An 18,571-nucleotide genomic window follows, 5' to 3' on the forward strand; every position below is an offset into this window, starting at 1 on the left:
TAAATTTATACTAACACTATTTACTTTGCATTTGGTTTTTTATTTTCCTTTACTTATCTCAAAGATGAAGTAAATGAATGGATGATAATTGTTGTGTGTGAAGAAAGATAAATAATAAAAAAAAATATTTTAATGAAATATAGTATAAAATAGATAATCTGACGTGAGATATTTTGAAAAGTGAGTATGTAAAATAAAAAAAAGTAGGTTTTTATGTTAAAATAGACAATTTTTATGCATGAGTTGATATGAATGCTCTAAACTTTGAAAAAAGTTATATCAATGGTGGATTTAGACAAGAACCAGTAATAATTTATCACTTAAGTTTTATTGTGAAGCTATTGTGTTTGTACATCTTACATAAAACTACTTTTTAATTAATTAGAAGAAATGAAAGTATGTTAAAATCCCATTCCCTCTCTTTTGTGTGTGTTTGTTTATAAAAAAAAGAATGAGTAGTTGTTCTATATTTCTTAAGAAAGTATGTCGAGTATAATATAACTTGCATGATTTTCCTTTAAAAGTTACCATTGCTTTTGACTTTTGATTAGAGTTGTAGTGTGTTTTTGTATTAATTTCTTAAAGAAAAAAAAATGAAGGGTAATTTAGTCATTATGAATATTCTCATTTTCCCTCTCATATCTATCGCTTTTTTTGATTTCCCTCTCTTTTAAAATAATTTAAAAATTAAAAAAAGTCAGAAAAACAAGGAAACCGTATCTAATATCAATATCTTTAGCCACGTAATCTGCGCCGTGGGATAGGAACAAGTGACCTAAGCACTAATTGGCCCACTCCCTCAGCGGTAAAATCTGGCCAATGAGAGAAAGACACGTACGAATACCCCCAAATGCAATACTATGTTTTCTTCGGTTTTTTTGTTTTTTAGCAAACTGTTGCTAGAAAATTTTGGCGGGCAAATTCGTGAATTTCAAATAAAGGCCAAACCCTAGCGGCCCTCTCGTTTCTCTCTCTTCCTCTCTCTCTCTCTCATCAGTTCTCTCTCTACCAGCTCTCTCTCTCTCTCTCTCTCTCTCTCAAATTTTCTCTGTGATTTTCTCCAGGGTTTCGCCTCGAAATCCATGCTGTTATGAGGTTAGTGCTTTTCCGATTTTCTCGCTTTGATACGATTTTGGGATTATATTTTCTTGTTTCTGTTTCGTTTCCGATCTCTGACGAGCTTTGATTTCTGCGATCTTATGTTGTGTCTTTCGCTTTCGATTTTAGTTCAACGCTCGGGTTTTCGAGATTGCAATCGAATTCCTCTTAGGGTTTTATGATGAATTTTAGGGTTTCGTGATTGCAGAGAATTGAATTGAAGATCGCTGTGGAGATTCTCTCTCCATTTATTATGTAAGCATCGTTATACACATTTAAGCTTATTTGTTTTCTTTAAGTTTCAAATAGTTCATTTCTGTGAGCAATGTTAGGGTTTTGCTTATTATTTATTTAATTTTGTGTGCCATATTTTTAATTTGTTGCATTATGTTTATCTGAATGTGGAAGATTCTTTTTGAATTTTTATATTTCAGGTTTAATTTAATTGGTAGTTGATTAAATTCAAAATAGAAGATTTTTGGAATTAAAGAACAAAATGGGCAAAGTTTCCCCAAAAGAAAGGGAATCGAAGAATTCTAAACATAAAAAGCGGTTACGGGGTTCGAGCAACAAGTATTTGAAGCCAGGTACACTTGCTCAGCTTCGGTACAGCAAGGCTTCGGCGGCCAGGTCTTGTACTGATCTTGGGAGGAAAAGGGTGGCTGTGTTGGATACCAAGAAGTCGGAGAGTAATCTGGCTCTTGAAGATAGTGTTATTGACAGAAGTCCTCTAATGCTGTCTCCTGGGAATTTGGTTAGGGAGAGCAGTTTACTAGGAACACCCAAGGTTATCGACAAAAGCCCTTTAATGCTGTCCCCGGTGAATTTGATTAAGCAGGGCAGTTTCTTTGGAACGCCAAAGGTTATCGATAAAAGCCCTTTAATGCTGTCTCCTGCGAATTTGGTTAGGCAGAACAGTTTCCTAGGAACACCCAAGACACCTCGAGTTGAAGATTGCATGTCTGAGTCACGACTGGAGTCACTTCCAATGGATTTGCTGGTATTCCTTATTTGTCTTACATTTTTGTTTCTCTTGTGTTTTTCCCCTTAAAATATTTTGGCTATGTGTTTGTTAGTTATAACTCACTTGTTTATCTGGAACCATGTAATCTTGAATATGTTTCCTATCTTATTTGGAACCTGGATACTATGTTAGACAGTCCAGCCTTCTATTATTGTTGTGTTCGTCTTGTGCGTGGTAATCACCTGTACATGGTCTAGACATATGCTCTTTTTATCATTTTTGCAAATGTGTGTTCTGATGTGTCTGTTTATCTGTATACCCTCCAATAGAGGGCTGTTTTCATTTAGGATTTTGATTGAGGCAGTGGTTATTGCACAGACTATACCATGATAAGTTGTAATGAACACTAGGAGTACAGCATACGTGTGAGTAGAATGATGGAAGGAAGGTAGAGGTTTAATGTCTAGACCCTTTACCTAGAAGTTATTTTAATTTAAGGTGTACGCTATGCAAATGTTTTTCTTGTTTCAGATGTTTCTGATAATTTTTTTTCATATTTATTCTCTGTTTTGCATTGTCATTATCATGTATTACTCCATACATTTTGAGTTTCTTAACATGTTGAGCAAGGTCTTTAGAGTTGAACTGAGTATATGGTATGCGGCTATATCTATTTTTTCATGGTCAAATCCTGTTACTGTGGTTGTTTGTTTGATTATTTTCCACTCCTTTTACATGTGAGGCGAGGATGATTTGTCTTGTACCATAGGGTGCATGCTTTTTCACAGAAATGTTCTATATTCTGGATATGTGAGGATGTGATTTGATCTTATAGAAAAGATTGGAAAGTACTCTACTTAATACTCCTTAAGTTCTTTGTTCTATAGTGAGCTCAAGCAGCGCTAGAAGGGAATCCTTCTCCTCAAAGGATGAGGACAAGGCAGGTTTCATAAAAGAACACTATTTTAATAGTAACTTCTTAATAAAAATTCTGGAATAGTTTTGATTTTTATTCTTTACAAAAACCGAAGACTGGATCTTTAATTTTATGCCCATAAATTTCCAACATGTACACAACACTTTCACATATCTTCTTGTGTCATGTTTGTAGGTTTCTGTATGTTGTACTTTTGCATGTATTGTGCACATTGTGCCCCTAAATATGCATGTGTAGTTCTTTTTTGCTATATGTGTTCTTTGTGTGTGTGTGATATGCTTTTTTTGAGTTACTGATTCTTGTTTCTTTCATGAATTTGAGGTTAAAATACTTTGCCACTTGCACCATGACCAACTGAGGGCTGTTTTTCATGTTTCTCAAAGAATTAGAAAAGCTGTAAGTACATCTCTGTCTCTCTATTTGTGCTTGTATTTGGATCAATTATGATTCTGAGCTGATGGATGGTCCTGTTTATACTGCTGTGGACAGGTTGTGATTGCAAGACAATTCCACTTTAATTATACAACTCCTGATCGTTCTCGACAGGAGATGTTAAGAACAGTAACCCCACAGCCAACAGAACACTGGCCTTTTGTTAGGTGATTATCTCAAACTTTAAAATTGTGTTGTCATTTTCTGTTAAATATCTGTTTCTGCTTTTAATGCTTGTCCTTTTTTTTCCTCCCCCTCAATTACCTGTTCAAATGATATTTTTGCAGCAAGGGAGATGGGAAGGGTATTTGGATGCCAAGCCCACATACCCCAAAAGCACCAAGGCATGGTCCTCGGCCACCTTCTCGTCTCAAATTCTCTGAGATGAGGCAGGTTGCAGCTGTTCTATTCCCTGAATCAGCTTTTCCTTCGAGATGCATGGTACCGTCTGCATTGCCAAAGCCCTTATGCAAATCCTTGGCTTCTAATCGAGTTCTATTCTATGAGGATGAGTTATGCCAGGCTGTTGCGCAAAACAAACTCCGTTGATTTCATTCTGGTTTCTTATTGCCTCATGTTCCTCTGTATATAGTTTGTTTTGATTCTCTATAAGTGGTCATAGTCAGGGTAGGGATTATGCAATTTTGTAGTTTTGTTGGGGCAGTTTTAGGTGATATGAAACTTAAGATTTGTGTTAGGGTTGGAAGATTCAGATGATGGTTGTGGGAATAACGTATTTCAAACTGGTTACTTGTATATTGCCTATATATGTTTGAAAGAATTGTAAGTTTGTTTCTTAGCAGGAAAATTTGTACTGTCATTTTAGTTAAATTTTAAAGTATCAAGGGTTCCCTGGTATTTTCTTTGTTAAAGCAGTATGATGTTCGAAGGTCCTGATCTAATATTGCTGCTGCTTGTATTATCCATGTTTTTTCATGTTCTTGTTCCTATTGTGCGTTTCCAATATTTATTCATATTGCTTGCCACCCTGTTTTTTGGGATGGGGCATGGGGGCACCACTAGGTATTAGGTAATGATAATTGATAAATAGAAATGAATCTTACAAACCCTTACCTTTATATCCTTGGTTTTATAATAGTTTGTAACTCTTTCTAATTTCATCTGTAAAATGAGGTTGTTTCTAGTGAGTAGTGAGTATGTTATGCTTGGATTTTATAAACTCAATGGTCAACCTTTTTTTATTTGTTGTTGTTGTTGAAAATACGAAGTATTTAACACACACACATGGGAAGAGAGGAGAAAGTCTCAACAGTTTAACTAATTAAGCCTTAATCCCAACTTTTCTAAAACCCATAGGCTTCAGATATATTGCTATAGTGGAAATTTCGGGCATGTTTTTATTTTTTGTTTTTAAATTTTTCTGAAGAAGAAAGCATACTGAAGATGATTACATGGAAAGTTAAAAAGTAAGATTTAGGCAAGTGGTCACTTCTACTATTATGTTCTATATAGAACTGTTGCTTGTGGGACATTTCCTCCTTTTTTAGTAAGCCTTAAAGGCTATTAGCTAGATCAGCCAGTTTGGTGTTGCTGTTATACTCGTATCTGTTTTTTTGATCTGAGCTAGACTTTTCTTTGGGGAAATAGGGAAAAAAAAAGAGAGTATATAATGAGCTAACCGCTAAAATTCTAGGAATTCTAGGGTACAACCACTTAGAAGTGACCCAATATTGGAGTGAATCACAAGTATAAATGTTTGAGAGGGAGCTTCATACACATATATACTTAGATTAGACTTGAGTAGAATTTCTACCTTATATAAAATAAAATAAATATATAAAAAAAGATAGTGACGATGACGATTACCATATTGTGCAAAGTGCAAAATAAGGCCAAGTAAATGGTTGTATATATTGATGTAGACGAGTTTAGTTGCTGGAAGATTTTTATTCAGATTAACCATTTGGGAGGAGAGCCTGGAGTTGAAGAGAATTGCTGCTTGGTTCACAGATGCTGGTTTCAACTTCTTTGTAAGCCTCCTCCCAGTGTTCTTTGAATCAGCAAACACCCAAGTGGATAGTGGTGGTATACTTGTCACTCCAATCCTTCTCGCACCCTATGCCATAGAGTTCCTGCCAATTATTTACTTTAACCCTGTTTGAACGTCAAGAAAAAGCAAAAACAAAAGAAAAAAAAGTTTAATCTTTTTACACCCCTTAAAATGAATTTTTTACTTATAATTTCATGGTATGAAATTGTCTGTGTTTTGGATGGATAGAGTTACAATCACCATCAACGTAAAAGAAATTCTTTGCATATGATTGTTCTTTTGTAAATTCTTATTAATTTGGCAATTATGGTCTTATTTTCTTGGTATGCGTCTTCTTCTATGCGCTATTCTACTACAAATTATGAGTTGCAATACCAAATTGGGGATCATAAGTTGAACTAATGACCATAATTGTCTCCCACAGTATTAATAAGCACTCGGGATGAAAATTTGGAAAGACCAGTCTATTTGTAAATAGTCTCTTCTTTACTTCTTTATATTGGTGCACTCACATGGTGACCATGCAGTAAGTACCTAACCAATTTTCTTGATAATTTGTATCTAGATCACATTGTCTTCTGTGCTTTCAAAAACGTTCCTGCAAGAAACTCAAGACGAATTGATATCATACTGAAACATCCTGAATGTAGACACAAAATAAGTATTTGCAACACATCACTCCCTACGCACAATATGTATATTCCTTCGATAGTATAAAGGTCATTCTGTCATCACTCGTTTTTGCCTTCATTTTCTTTATTTAATTCTTGAACATCTTTAACTGATTTGAAAATGTTAAGGCAGACTGATAATGAAGAAATCAAATAATATGATTGGCACGGAATTTGGAATGAAATATTAGGAGAAAAGCAAATTGAAGATCAGAGTGGGAGTTACTGTCATCATGGATGTGAGAGGATCACATTCTGAACCACTAGAGGCAAAGCTTATGCCACTAAGAAGTTCTTGAAGTTGCTAGTTTGAGTTCAGATGATTAAGCTGGCAAGAGCTCCTTGAGACCAAATACTTCAGGTGAAGATTGTTTCAGAATCTCTTAAAATATATATATATATATATATACTGTGATGTTCTTTGAAAAAGAAGTTTCCTTAGGCTTATGATGATGTTCTTTGAAAAAGGAGTTTCCTCAAGCTTTTGGTCTTCTCAAGCTCTCTTTCGGCAAGACTTGGCACTTTAGATTGAAGAAAATGACAAGACTTTGCTGCTGATTATTTGAGTCAAAAAAGTGAGAAAACACTGTTCACAGATTACTGTTTACCGACTACTGTTCACTTTTTACTGTTCATGATACTATTCACTTTGAATTTTTGCCTATTTAAGGAGGTTATCCCTTAAGTTTAAAACAGAATTCTTTCCTTCAGAACTTCTTTATTTTAGAAGCTTTTCTTTGAGTGAGAGAGTTCATTGTTTCCACCTTAGGATTTCCTACTATCTCTAAAATCTTGTAACTAGAACTAGTTCCAAGTTCCAAGCTTTGTAACTATTAACCTGTACTGGGTTTGAGATCTTGTAACTACTACTACTGTTGTAAATGTTTTATTCTACTTTCAATAACAAGTATTTTCAGCTTTGAGTCTAATATACTACTTATTGCTACCGCCACCTTGGATGGTTTTAATTTTTAATTGCTTTGATATATATATACTGCTTGGCTGGTTTTACCGCCTTACTATTATTTTAAATTATTTTGATTATATTTGCAATACTGCCTTTTTGGCTAGTTCTACTTTGTTTATTTTAAATATATTATACTGTGCTTCCATCTCTTCAGTTGTGCGTCCCTTCTATATATATATATATATATATCTGTGTATGTGTGTGATGCAAGGCCAGTCCATTTAGTAGAAACTAATAGAGTAGCTTCCAGTAGGTTTTCTTCCTTTGAAATCACTCCCATATCGAGGGAAATTCAAATTGCACTTCAGTATATTATTAATATATTTGTTGGTTCCTGTATCCACAATTGAATCTCCAAACACAAAAACTGCTGGAACACGACCTGTTTCATTTTTAGGTAGTATCATGGCACTTACATCATTAAGGAAAAATATAATGATGGAGAAAATAATGAATTAAGACTAAAGAGGAAGAAGCAGAATTTTCAGGGTGGAACTTCATTCTAATATATGAAAATCTACTTTCTTCTTCAAGTTTACTAGGGAAAAGTACAAGAGAAAGTTTTGAAGGATTGAGTTTTTTGAAAAATCAGTGACAAAATTGTCAATGCAGAAGCTTTCATCATGAGCTTGTGTTTGGTGCCAGCATCTTAATTACTGAACGCAAATATGTTTTCTTCGTTAGAATTTAAAGGTAAGAGTGCATATGGTTAAGTGCTCTTGATATTTTGGTAAATGGTTGCCATGGTGGGCAGAGGTGGACTTTCGAAAGATCCAATGGCTGCCAAGTTGTTTGCTGCACTCCAAGCAATTTAATTCGCAATAGACTTGGGCTTTCAAGTTTCAACAGGTGATTCTTGAAGGAGTCTCTCTGCTTGAGATCAATGCAATGAAGTCAGACAAAGTGGACAATTCTTGATTAGGACACATGGTTACTGATGCCAGAAGACTAATGCAAAATTTCATAAGTTGGGAATCAAACCATGTTAAAATTAAACGGCCTGCTAATGAGGCTGCTCATCTCTTATCTCAATATGCTATTAATCTCACTGAATGCCATTACTGGGTGGAGGAAGTCCCTTCTTTCCTTGAGTCCCAGTTGATGATGTATTTGATTTGATTAATGAATGACTTTGCTTTCTGTTCTCAAAAAAGTACAAATAGAATCTAAATTAGCTTCTAATTGTAATATAATTTCGTTCCAAGTGTATTTTAATCTATATCTATATAATATCTATATTTGAAGTGTAACATTTATTATTGCTATGCTATTTTTGAGCCACATAAGTGTAACATTTTGGTTCATTCAATCCACTTCGGTCCATTTCGGTTCCAATCAGTCCAATTCAATTCTTTTTAGTCCCATTTGGTTCCATTCGATCCATTTCAGTCAATTTCAAACTAATTGGGCCTTATGTTGATTCTTTTTGTAGGTTGAATTTTCAATTTTGGGCTCAAAATTTTATTATTTATTCTTATTTTTTGGGTTGAAAAGTATTAAAATTTATTCTATTTGCACCAAACTCTTTTGTTTTGGGCTAAAAAATACAAATAAAATAGGCATTAGAAATTAAATATATAAGTGCTAAAAATAAACAATAAAAATGATAAACATTAAAAAGACTACCTTAAAATTCAAGTTTTAGTAATATAGGCATTATAGTTATATTTTGAAAGAATAAAAAATGCTACAATTCTAAACTTATATAATAATTTAAATTTAATGTAACATATTATATGTGTTCCATAAAATTGAGGTGTACATTTTTTTAAACTATCCTTGGATATGCTTAAATTAATCAATTGATTATGGTATATTCTAAAAAAGTAATTTTAATAACATATGTCATCTTCGTCATTTATTTAAAACAATATTATAGTTATGTAATTTAACTATGGGTCATGCTAACAAGTGCACTTAGGGCACTCATTAATAATCTATTTTAAAAAAGTTTTCATACCACTTTTATGAGAAATATAAAAAGTTGACAAAATATTAATTACTTATTTTTTTTTCATTTCTCATAAAAATTTTCTTTAAATGGATTATTAACTAGTGCCCTAAAGGCACTCGTTAGCATTCCCCTTTAACTATAACTATAATATTGTTTATATAAATGAAGAAGATGACAGATATATATAGTTGTTGACTGTAAAATACATTATATGTTTCATTACATAAAACTTAAAAAAAAAAAAACATTTTAAATAACACATGCACTATTTGATCGAAAATTTTTACATTATATTTTTATAAAATAATCATATTACATTTTCTTATGCATCACAGGAGTTTGCGATTAGGTTTTTTTTTTTTTTTCTTCATAATACTCAAAATGAAAATTGAGAAGACCACTTTACTCATTGACCACTTTATCATAACTATTATTTAATTCTCTCATAAATATTGTTTAATTCTCTCACTTAGGTAAGATCACTTTATAATTACTATTGTTTAATCCTTCCTAGTGACCTCATTCTTGCTTGAGTCTCCCATGTTGAGTATAAGCAGTATGTGGAGTGTGGTCACGAATGGATCTTATTATTATTATTATTATTTTGAATTTCTAAAATTTGTAAAAGCATGGAGGCCTGGAGGGGTGGGCTTAGGTTTGTGATGTCATAGCTCCGTTTGGATCACGTCTGCGTCTGTTACGTTTACGTTTTTGCCTTTTTTTCTTCTTTTTCTTCAGCTCAGCGCCTCTTGTACTATTCATGGGACATGAACAGTGCAAACAGGCAAATGAACAGTAATTTTAAAAGTGAACAGTAATCAAAAAATATTTTTTTTTTTATTGTTTTCAGTTTTCAGCAAAATAAGAGGTATCCAAACTTACACATTATCCAAAATTGATATTTGTATAACAAACTCACAGTACATAGCAATAACATTATGATCTAACAGGTACATTTCACATTTAGTTTTTTTTTTTAATTATTATTATTATTATTATTATTAAAGAAAAACTCCTAAAGGCACGCTTTGTGATTATCGAAAAAGCTCCAAAAATGCATGCCTTTTGCAAATGTGCCTTGTTTTAGAGGCAAAAAGCACCGAACTTCTGGGGTGCTTTTTGCCAAAGCGTCATATAATTCAACCTTAAAATTTCACCTTTTTTTTTTTGAAATTATTAACTGACTAGTTACTCATGCAATTTGAACCCACGATCTCATTTCCACTTCCACCTAGTACTTGTAAGGAGAGAAAGTGCCAAGTGAGCTAAAACTTGTTAGCCTCGAAATTTTCAACTCCTAGTTGACTTTTCATATATTTGTTTGTGCCATTTGAAGTTGTTTTTCATTGTTTCAAGTTAATTGGTCTCACATGGAGATACAGAGTATTTCTAGCCAATAGGATCTCTTAAAAAGATGAAGAAAACTGAAAGACACAGAAATATTTAGTGACAGAAACTATCCACGGAGTACTCCTGTTTTGTTCCCAGTGGCATCTAAGTTTTTATCTTATATGGTTTGAGAGGACTCAAACTTATGATATCTAAATTTTTTGTTTATCTTTTCGGTATTGCACAATGATCGATAATGAGTGGTGCATAACAATTTGGGAAAAATAATATAGTATATATATATAGTCAGACCAGCCAGACCGCCAACAGCTTACATAGGACTAAACACTACGTGACAATTGGCAAATATTAGCCACCAGGTGGGCATATAGATACACTTAATAATGCGATAGCCTACCATCATATCGCCTTGGATGTTTAGGTCATCCATGGCTATAAGCACTTCTACCGGACCACTTGACCCATTTTCAATGGCCCAGGTCCCAGACTCAAGGTCTTCAACAGGAAAAAGAGAGTGGGTCAAGCATCAATTTCCGAGCAAGTTCAGCCTGTCTTATGTGTAGTGTGGATTAAGAATCTAAGATGGCTCCAAACCAAATCATGAGTATTCCCAAATTTTCCACAAGGACATTTAATTTGAGGGACCCATCAATAATGGGGTCCTGACCCTTATGTTTTGCAATAATCAATCACCGCAAGTACATATTTATGAGACGATAATTATAGATCGTACAGTCACACTCACACTCACACACACTCACTTCCAAATTTAGCACATCCATGTGGTTAAACAGTGGAACCAAACCATTGGTAGCATTCTAAGCTAAATCAACTAATCATCATCTTTCTTTTTGAACCAATAAGATGGTAGTAATTCACTAATTCATGATTTCGCTCAATAAATATACATTATAATAGAAATTTTCTTAGCAGTTAGTACTTTATGAAATCTCAAGAAAGGTTAAGCAATGGTACTTCCAACCTTAGATGCCCAAGCCATTCGACCACTTTCCTAGCTCTACAAATAATTTATGAATTCTGACTGCAGCCTTTCATGCACGGCTTCAACATATAATTAGAAGAAAGTCATCCCCATAAGTCGCATGAAACAATTTTTTAATGAAACAGTCTCAGAGACTGCAGCCAATGGTGTGTGTGTGTGAATATACCAATGTACAGATTTGAGACCAAAAAAACTGTCAGAACAACCAATAGTCCATATATAAAAGATAGAAGTCTCCTGCAAATTATAAAGGATACACCGAAAATAGGCAAACTGAGGAGTCCAAAAATTCATGGAAAGTAAATGCCTGAATCACATCATAAATTGCATTGAATGAAATGTACCTCCAATGCATCAGTGGATTATTAAAAAAAGGGATCAATTCAATTTTCCACCATGGTAAGTCACTGACATCAAGAAAAGGAGGTCCTGCACCTGTGACCTTTTAGTCAAATGGCATTTTCTTGGTATTTTTAGATTCAAGTTTCAACTAATATAACTCAGTTATACATTTTCTCTAACCACAAATCTTATAAGATTTAAGGGTGAATAGACACTGCTTGCAATGTCATAAATGTTCTAAAAATTAATGAGTTACCGGAAAATGCCACAACTTGACTAAACTTGAGAAAAAAAAAAAAAAATAGAAAGAATAATTAATAAAGATTTTGCCCAAACGTGTGAAAACAAGAAGCCCAATATCCCTAGCAAAATACACAAATCACAACAATTCACAAAAAAGTGACTAATCTGCTTTTATTTTTAAAGGAAGACTAAACATGTGAAAAATAAGGAATTTTAATACCAAAAAGAAAGAATAATCAATAAATATTTTACCCTTCAAAGAAAAAAAAAAAGTTTCTCAAATAGTTTGAAAGAAAACAAACAACAAAATGCCAAACAAAATACACAAAACAGAACAAATCACAAAATAATGACCAATGCTCTGTTAATGAATGTAATTAACATCAATAACAAACAAGATCAATCCAACACACCATGTATAACTTGGACCTATCTCTATATTAAATATACAAAGACAGACATGTTGCAGTTCTGAAGTTCCCATTTCATCTTCACCAAACTTTCAATTTTCATAATCTGAGTCAAAATGTAGTATATGAATCACAATCGAGAAAATCTCTCACAGAAGAGTGTATCATATTGTACCTCATCAGTAAAAATGCTAACAGCAAAAGAAAAACAAAGAGAATCGACTTTTGTTTCTGTTAGTAGGAGTGGACAAAGGAGTTATAGCCCTAAGCCCCAAGCTTACCCCAAGAACCTAGGATAGCTTGGGGACATACAAAACTGATATCCACTGATGGAACCAACTTATTCACAAAAGAGGTTTCCGGAGAAATGAAGTACAAAAGCTTACAGATTAAGTAATACGAACTGAAATGATTGGGAGCAGAATAAAGTCATATACACGTATGTACACCTTGAGCAAAAGAGAATAGCACAGAATGGAAAGACAAGACAAAAGTAAAATTGAGAGAAGCAGATGGGTTTTTTATTCACACCATAGGCACCCAAAAACAATTCATTACATACAAGAGAGCAACACATTATTTTCACGCGGATAAATATAAGAAATGGCTAAGAATACTGATGAAATTCTCAAAAGCAGAGGTCTTACAGAGAGGAACCAGAGCTTTATCTTTCACACACCTAGTACCCATGGAGATCATTACACTCAACATAGAGCATGAAAGCCAAACAGAGAGCAAGAATCAAATTCCAACAAAGAACCACGGTTTCTCCTCTTAACAAGTTTTCAAATGCAGCAAAGAAACTAGATTTCTCATTTGCCATAGCACACCACAATATTCCAACAAACTTGGGCAGAACTGAATTTGCTGCATTCGCTTAATTGTGAATTCCAACTGATTAATGCACTGTCTAAACTTCTTCAAACCTGAAGTTATGAGCATATCCTTGAAAATGTAATTACCAGCAAAACAAAAACCATCGACAGCAATCTCAAACTTGTCCATTAAATGAAAGACCCCAAACCCAATTTTTTTTTTTTTTTTTGGTAATTTCCACCGTGAATTTGTGAAGCAGAACCCTAATTCTTGACTCTTCTCTCCTCCAACCTAAACAATTTTGAACCCTAAAACTCTAATTAATCTCCAAACAAAGTAGTAAATCACCTAATTGAATTCCCATTCATCAAAAGACATTAGATTTTCCAAATCTCCACAAACCCTAAACCCTGCACTCAAACTAAAAACCCTAAACCTAGCAAATTCACTAAAAATCCTCTTCATTTCCACACAAAGGAAAAGAGAAAAAAGAAAAGAAAAAAAGAAACAATAAACATACAGATAATTTTATATATACGATATTACGACTGATTGCCACCACACCGACGCTCCAGAATGATCAGTTCAGCGAGGCTCGTCCTCTCTCCGACCGGAACTCCCGGGCCCACCCGACAAAGAGGCCAGCAAATTGAGATGTCCTGGCAGGTAATTTCCAACTCTGGCTGCCGACGCCTCGCCCATCGGCTGCTGATGTTGATGGTGATGGTGATGAGTCATGAACAGCGAAGGCTGCTGCTGGGCCGCCACCATCTCAGGTGGCGGCACCGCAGCAGCGGCGGCGGCAGCAGCAGCAAAGGTCCAGAAGTCGGGTCTAGCTGGGACAGCCCAGAACCCACCGGCACCACCGGCAGTGGAGCCCACTATGGAGCTCATGCTGGAAGTGTCGTCTTTGCCGTTACCGTCCTCGTCGGTGCGCACGCGCTTCCCTAAGATGAAAGGTGCGGGGCTTAGCAAAGTGGGCTTGTGGTCGGATGTAGAAGGAGAGGACAGTGAAGCTGAAGTTGAGTTAGAGGCTGAGCCTCTGACGGAGACTGAGACCGTGGAGAAGCTAGCTGGGGTTGTGCCAGTTCCGGTGGCGGCTATGATGGAAGGCTCGGCTTGACGGAGGAGCCACTCGATGGTTTGGCCGTCAGACTTGTGGCCAAGCTCGCGTGTCAGCTGGAACACACGTGCGGCGCATATGATCGGCATCCGGATTCGCCGTCCACGTCCGTCTACCTTGCTGTGACGGTCCTTTGACGGAGGCTTCTTCACCGCCAAAGCTCCGTTTCCTGGCGGCTGCTGCTGCTGCTGCCTCTGTGGGTCGATTATTGCGCCGTTTGTCACGCCGTTATTCGCTCCGTCCGAATTAGACATGGGTCTTTTTAGTCTTCTCCAGAGAGATAACGAGAGAGAAGACAGAATTATTTTAATGAGAGGGAGAGAGAGAAAGAGTGTATTTGGTTGTTAGAGAGAGAGAGAGAGAGAGTATTGTTTCAGTTTGAGAGAGAGAGAGAGAGAAAGTGTGTGTTTCTGGGAGAGAAGGGGAACAGAGGGACTAATGATTGAGCGGCAGGAGCTGGTGGAGACAGAGGAGGGCACATGGGTGGTGGGGCCCATTTACACTCACCACAGCTCATTGTAGCTTAGCTTCTTCCTCTACTTCCTTTCTCTTTATTTTTATTTTTATTTTTGAGTGTGCGTGTGCTACTATTCTCACGCGCCGTTTCAAAGCTCCTATGTTTGTTTGTTTGTGTTACTAGAGCACTAGTATACAATGTTAATTTACTTATCACTTACCAGTTTACCAGTTACCACTTACGAAGCAAGTTACCCTCCCCCCCCGCAACAACGAAGCAAGTTACTCTCCTACCCCACAACCCCAATCAATTTGCAGAGGGATTTAAGTCGCGTATGTCAGACTGGGACCTACTTTGTTTCCGTACTTTTTGAATTGAAGGTTTGGGTATGATCCAGCTACGTCCGGGAAGTTTCTGCATCCACTCATATTTCACCACCTTCTTATCATAGGACAAATTTATAAAGTGAGTCATTTACAGTCGTTAGGGATGATTTTACTGCCTAAAGCACAAAAAAAAAAAATTCCATTCATTAAAATATTGAAATCAACCAATTTTCATATACAAATATGTGGCAACTACTGCATTTTTTATTTTTTTACTTTCCAGCTCCATAAATTTCTGTCTCGCTTTTGACAAGTTTTTAACTAAATTTATTTCTTTAGAGGTAAGATTGTCTATCCCAGCCAATCTCATATCTTGCAAAAAAGTGGGAACTTTACATGATATATAAGGCTCTTTTTAAATAACTTGATTTATTTGTTTTTGTCCTGCCTGCAAATAAACTATCCAAATTACAAAGATGACAACTCGTTCCAACCAAATGCCTCAAAATACAAAATTGGTCTATTTAGTAGAGCACTCAATTCTTTTTTCAACAAGATAGTTTAGGCTGTTTCTAGCATATGTAACCATCTTCTATGAGAGGTGATTGCATATACCTGATACATAATTGGTTTTCTCATCACAACCACAAATCAAGTAGAGAATCGTATCATTTGAAAGTCTTTCTACGCTAGCTTAATGTTATCAATTATATATATATATATATATATAAACAATGTTCAAGGTTTGAAATCTTTAATCAATACTTTGAGTCACCCCAAATGAAATAATCAAGCAAAACAATCAAAATGGAAGAAACATACTGCTATACTCTCTCAACTCCTTCTAATCCTTATTAGCCACTAACTTTGATATCTATTTTTAGGGTCCTGATAACGGATGCCCTCAGAGTATTTGTTAATAGACTATTTTTGGAAACTTTTAATACCACTTTTATAGGAAATATTAAAAATTGTAAAGAAAGCCAATTGCTTTTTTTTTTTTCTCATAAAATGTTTCTAAAAATATTTCCTAAACCAATGCTACTAGGGTATTCGTTAACTCTTCCCTTATTTCTAATATTATTCTTTAGAGTAGACTTATATGCCAATATCTATTCTAAACCCTAATGTAAAAGTATTGAGTTTATGTGGATGTAATGGCCCAAGAGGTCTGTTGAGGTTCAAAAATCAAAGCCCAAGGCCCAAAGAGATAACACATTGGACTATCCCCATGAGAAATAAAAAATAGAGAAATAGAAGAGTTGAGCCTAAGTAATGAAGAGAGAAAGAAAAAGAAAAGAAAAGAAAAGGATGAGGAGCCTAAAGAACCGGGATCCAAAGACCCATGGAGGAACAGGCTTTTAAAAACCATAAGGCAAAGGAAAGGCCTAGCCGGCCAAGATCAGCAAGCTAAAAAAGAAGCCCAATAGGAAGAACCGGGCCAGGATCCCAGAAACTGCCAAAGGCTTGGGATCCCTGGGACGCACAACATAGCCTAAATAGGATGAAATGACTCAAAGGAAAGCACCAAAGAGCACAAAGAACGAAGAACAAATGAGTCCCTCTTAAGTGCCTAGTGATACAGTAAGGAATCAGAAGATATAAAGCAACCATTCATGAACAAAGGATTGGTATCCCAAGGAACCCATAACGAGAAAACTATAAGTGGGAATGGCTGGAAGGAAACTTTTGACCCAGCAAAAAAGGATTCTGCTCACTTGAGAAAAATGATAAGAGGGAGGATGGCCAAAAGCTGGGTCTAAAAAAAGTAGGAAGTTTTGAGGAATGTAAAATTAAGAACAACTTTCTAAGCACACCCTGGAAGGGAAAGTCGGCCATGGACTTTCAAAGAAATAGCACTAAAAGGAGGAGATTATGAGAAACAGGGAAAGGCTCAGCCTTCTGAGTGATAAGCACAAAACGAGTTCTAGTGCCCAGGGAGGGGCAAAAGAGAGAACTCACTGGTACCTCAGAGCCCTAGGGTCACACTATAAAAGGAAGAAGCAACCAACGTTGAAAGCACTCAACAATAGGAAAATCATAATAGAATCGTTAAGATAACTTTGTAAAACTCAAGGAAAACAGAGGAACATTTCTGGTATCCCCGAGAGTAGCTACTATAGCACATATTCGGATTCAAAAGTATTCAAACTTTGCAAGTCTTGGAGGCTTAAATAGCTAACTAAGTCTGTAATTTTTGAGCTTATTTGAATATTGTATCACGTCTTAGTGAGCACATTGTAATTATGATCAAAGAAAATTAACAAAGTACCTCTCATTAATCCGGGGATCCTTAACCACTGTTTTACGTTTTCTTAGCTGTTTTCATTGTCATTCAATACAGATATTCTCGTTTGTTAGTTAATTTGTGTTGTAGGAAACTTGCCCTGTGCACCACTTGGTTCTTAAACAGCCCTTTAGCTACGGTGAACCAAGCTCAGTCCACTAAATTACAATTCCTTGGCCCAGGATCCTTGGGCTGGTGTGCTGAAGAAAAAGGCACGCTCACAAGGTCTAATTATGTTATAAGCTCATGTTAGGCTAGCCCTAAATTCTAGTCTCTATATATATCATGTTAGGGTTCACTGTAATAGATGACTTGAGTATACAATAACGATGTAGCTACTAAGGCTTTATTTTGTGGATGTAGGCCATTGGCCAAATCACATAATCCCCTATTTTATTCTCTTTCTCACTTTCGCTTCTTTATATTATTTTATTCTTGTCTTTAACATGATATTAGAGCCGATGGTTATTGGTGGTGGTTCTTGGTGGATTGATTGTTGTTGTTGATTGTTCTCGGTAGTTTGTTGTTAGTGTTGTTCTTGTAGTTGTTGATTAGTTTTGCTTGTTCTCAGCGACAGATTTGTGGTTGTTTTCAACCATCCTTTGCCTTTCTTGATCTTGTTTGTTCTCGGTGGTGGGTGTCAAATTTGGTATTTGCTGTTGGTTTTTTTTTTGGGTGTATTTTGGCTTGTCTCGGCAGATTTGGCACTTCTCAGTTGTTTTCAGTGGATTCGACGTGTTCTGAAGCTGTTAGTGTTGGCTGTTGGCTAGAGTTTGGTCAGAGTTTACAATGAATACCCTTGTTTGGTTCAAGGTTTAAGCTATTCCCTATCCAAGATAAGGATAAATTAATCCTTTGTTGGTTGTTTGGGTATTGATTTTGGTTGTCCCTTATCCATGATAAGGATAACCTAACCCCTACAAAACCTCTATTTGGTTTTGTTTGGTATTGAAGAGTTTCATCCGATTCATCTCGTTTTTTGGTTAGTTCAACTTCAATTTTGGCCGGTTCACATCATTTTCAGTCTCTTCGAGCAAGTTGGCAGTTGTGTTCTTCTCTCTTTCTTGTTTTTGTTTTTCTAAATTATTTTAGTCTCGTTTTTAACACCTAAAACTCCAGTTTTGGAGCAAACTTTCAAACAAAATTGTATGTTTGCTCTCAATAAAATGATGCCACGTCA

At 35.5% G+C, this 18,571-nt stretch overlaps 2 protein-coding genes across 3 annotated transcripts; one reads left to right on the forward strand and one right to left on the reverse strand.

Annotated features, from left to right (window-relative positions):
- The first annotated feature begins 900 nt into the window (after positions 1–900).
- On the forward strand, positions 901–4,289 carry LOC112005670 (F-box protein At4g35930). Of its 2 annotated transcripts, none has more exons than XM_024037967.2 (6): positions 901–1,095; positions 1,228–1,353; positions 1,533–2,098; positions 3,321–3,395; positions 3,489–3,598; positions 3,719–4,289. In XM_024037967.2, the coding sequence occupies exons 3-6, from the start codon at positions 1,595–1,597 to the stop codon at positions 3,978–3,980; spliced, it is 951 nt and encodes a 316-aa protein (XP_023893735.1). In that variant the 5' UTR covers positions 901–1,095; positions 1,228–1,353; positions 1,533–1,594; the 3' UTR covers positions 3,981–4,289. The 2 variants fall into 2 exon arrangements, with proteins under 2 accessions (XP_023893735.1, XP_023893734.1); XM_024037966.2 differs by having other exon boundaries at positions 1,307–1,353.
- An 8,592-nt stretch (positions 4,290–12,881) lies between these two features.
- Positions 12,882–14,859, reverse strand: LOC112005667 (transcription factor TCP7). Its single transcript, XM_024037963.2, has one exon. It carries the CDS (start codon positions 14,573–14,575, stop codon positions 13,784–13,786), a length of 792 nt encoding a protein of 263 aa, XP_023893731.1. The 5' UTR covers positions 14,576–14,859; the 3' UTR covers positions 12,882–13,783.
- Between the last annotated feature and the right edge of the window lie 3,712 nt (positions 14,860–18,571).

Source organism: Quercus suber, unplaced genomic scaffold (genome assembly GCF_002906115.3).
Source record: "Quercus suber isolate HL8 unplaced genomic scaffold, Cork oak 2.0 scaffold_780, whole genome shotgun sequence".
Lineage (NCBI taxonomy): Eukaryota > Viridiplantae > Streptophyta > Magnoliopsida > Fagales > Fagaceae > Quercus > Quercus suber.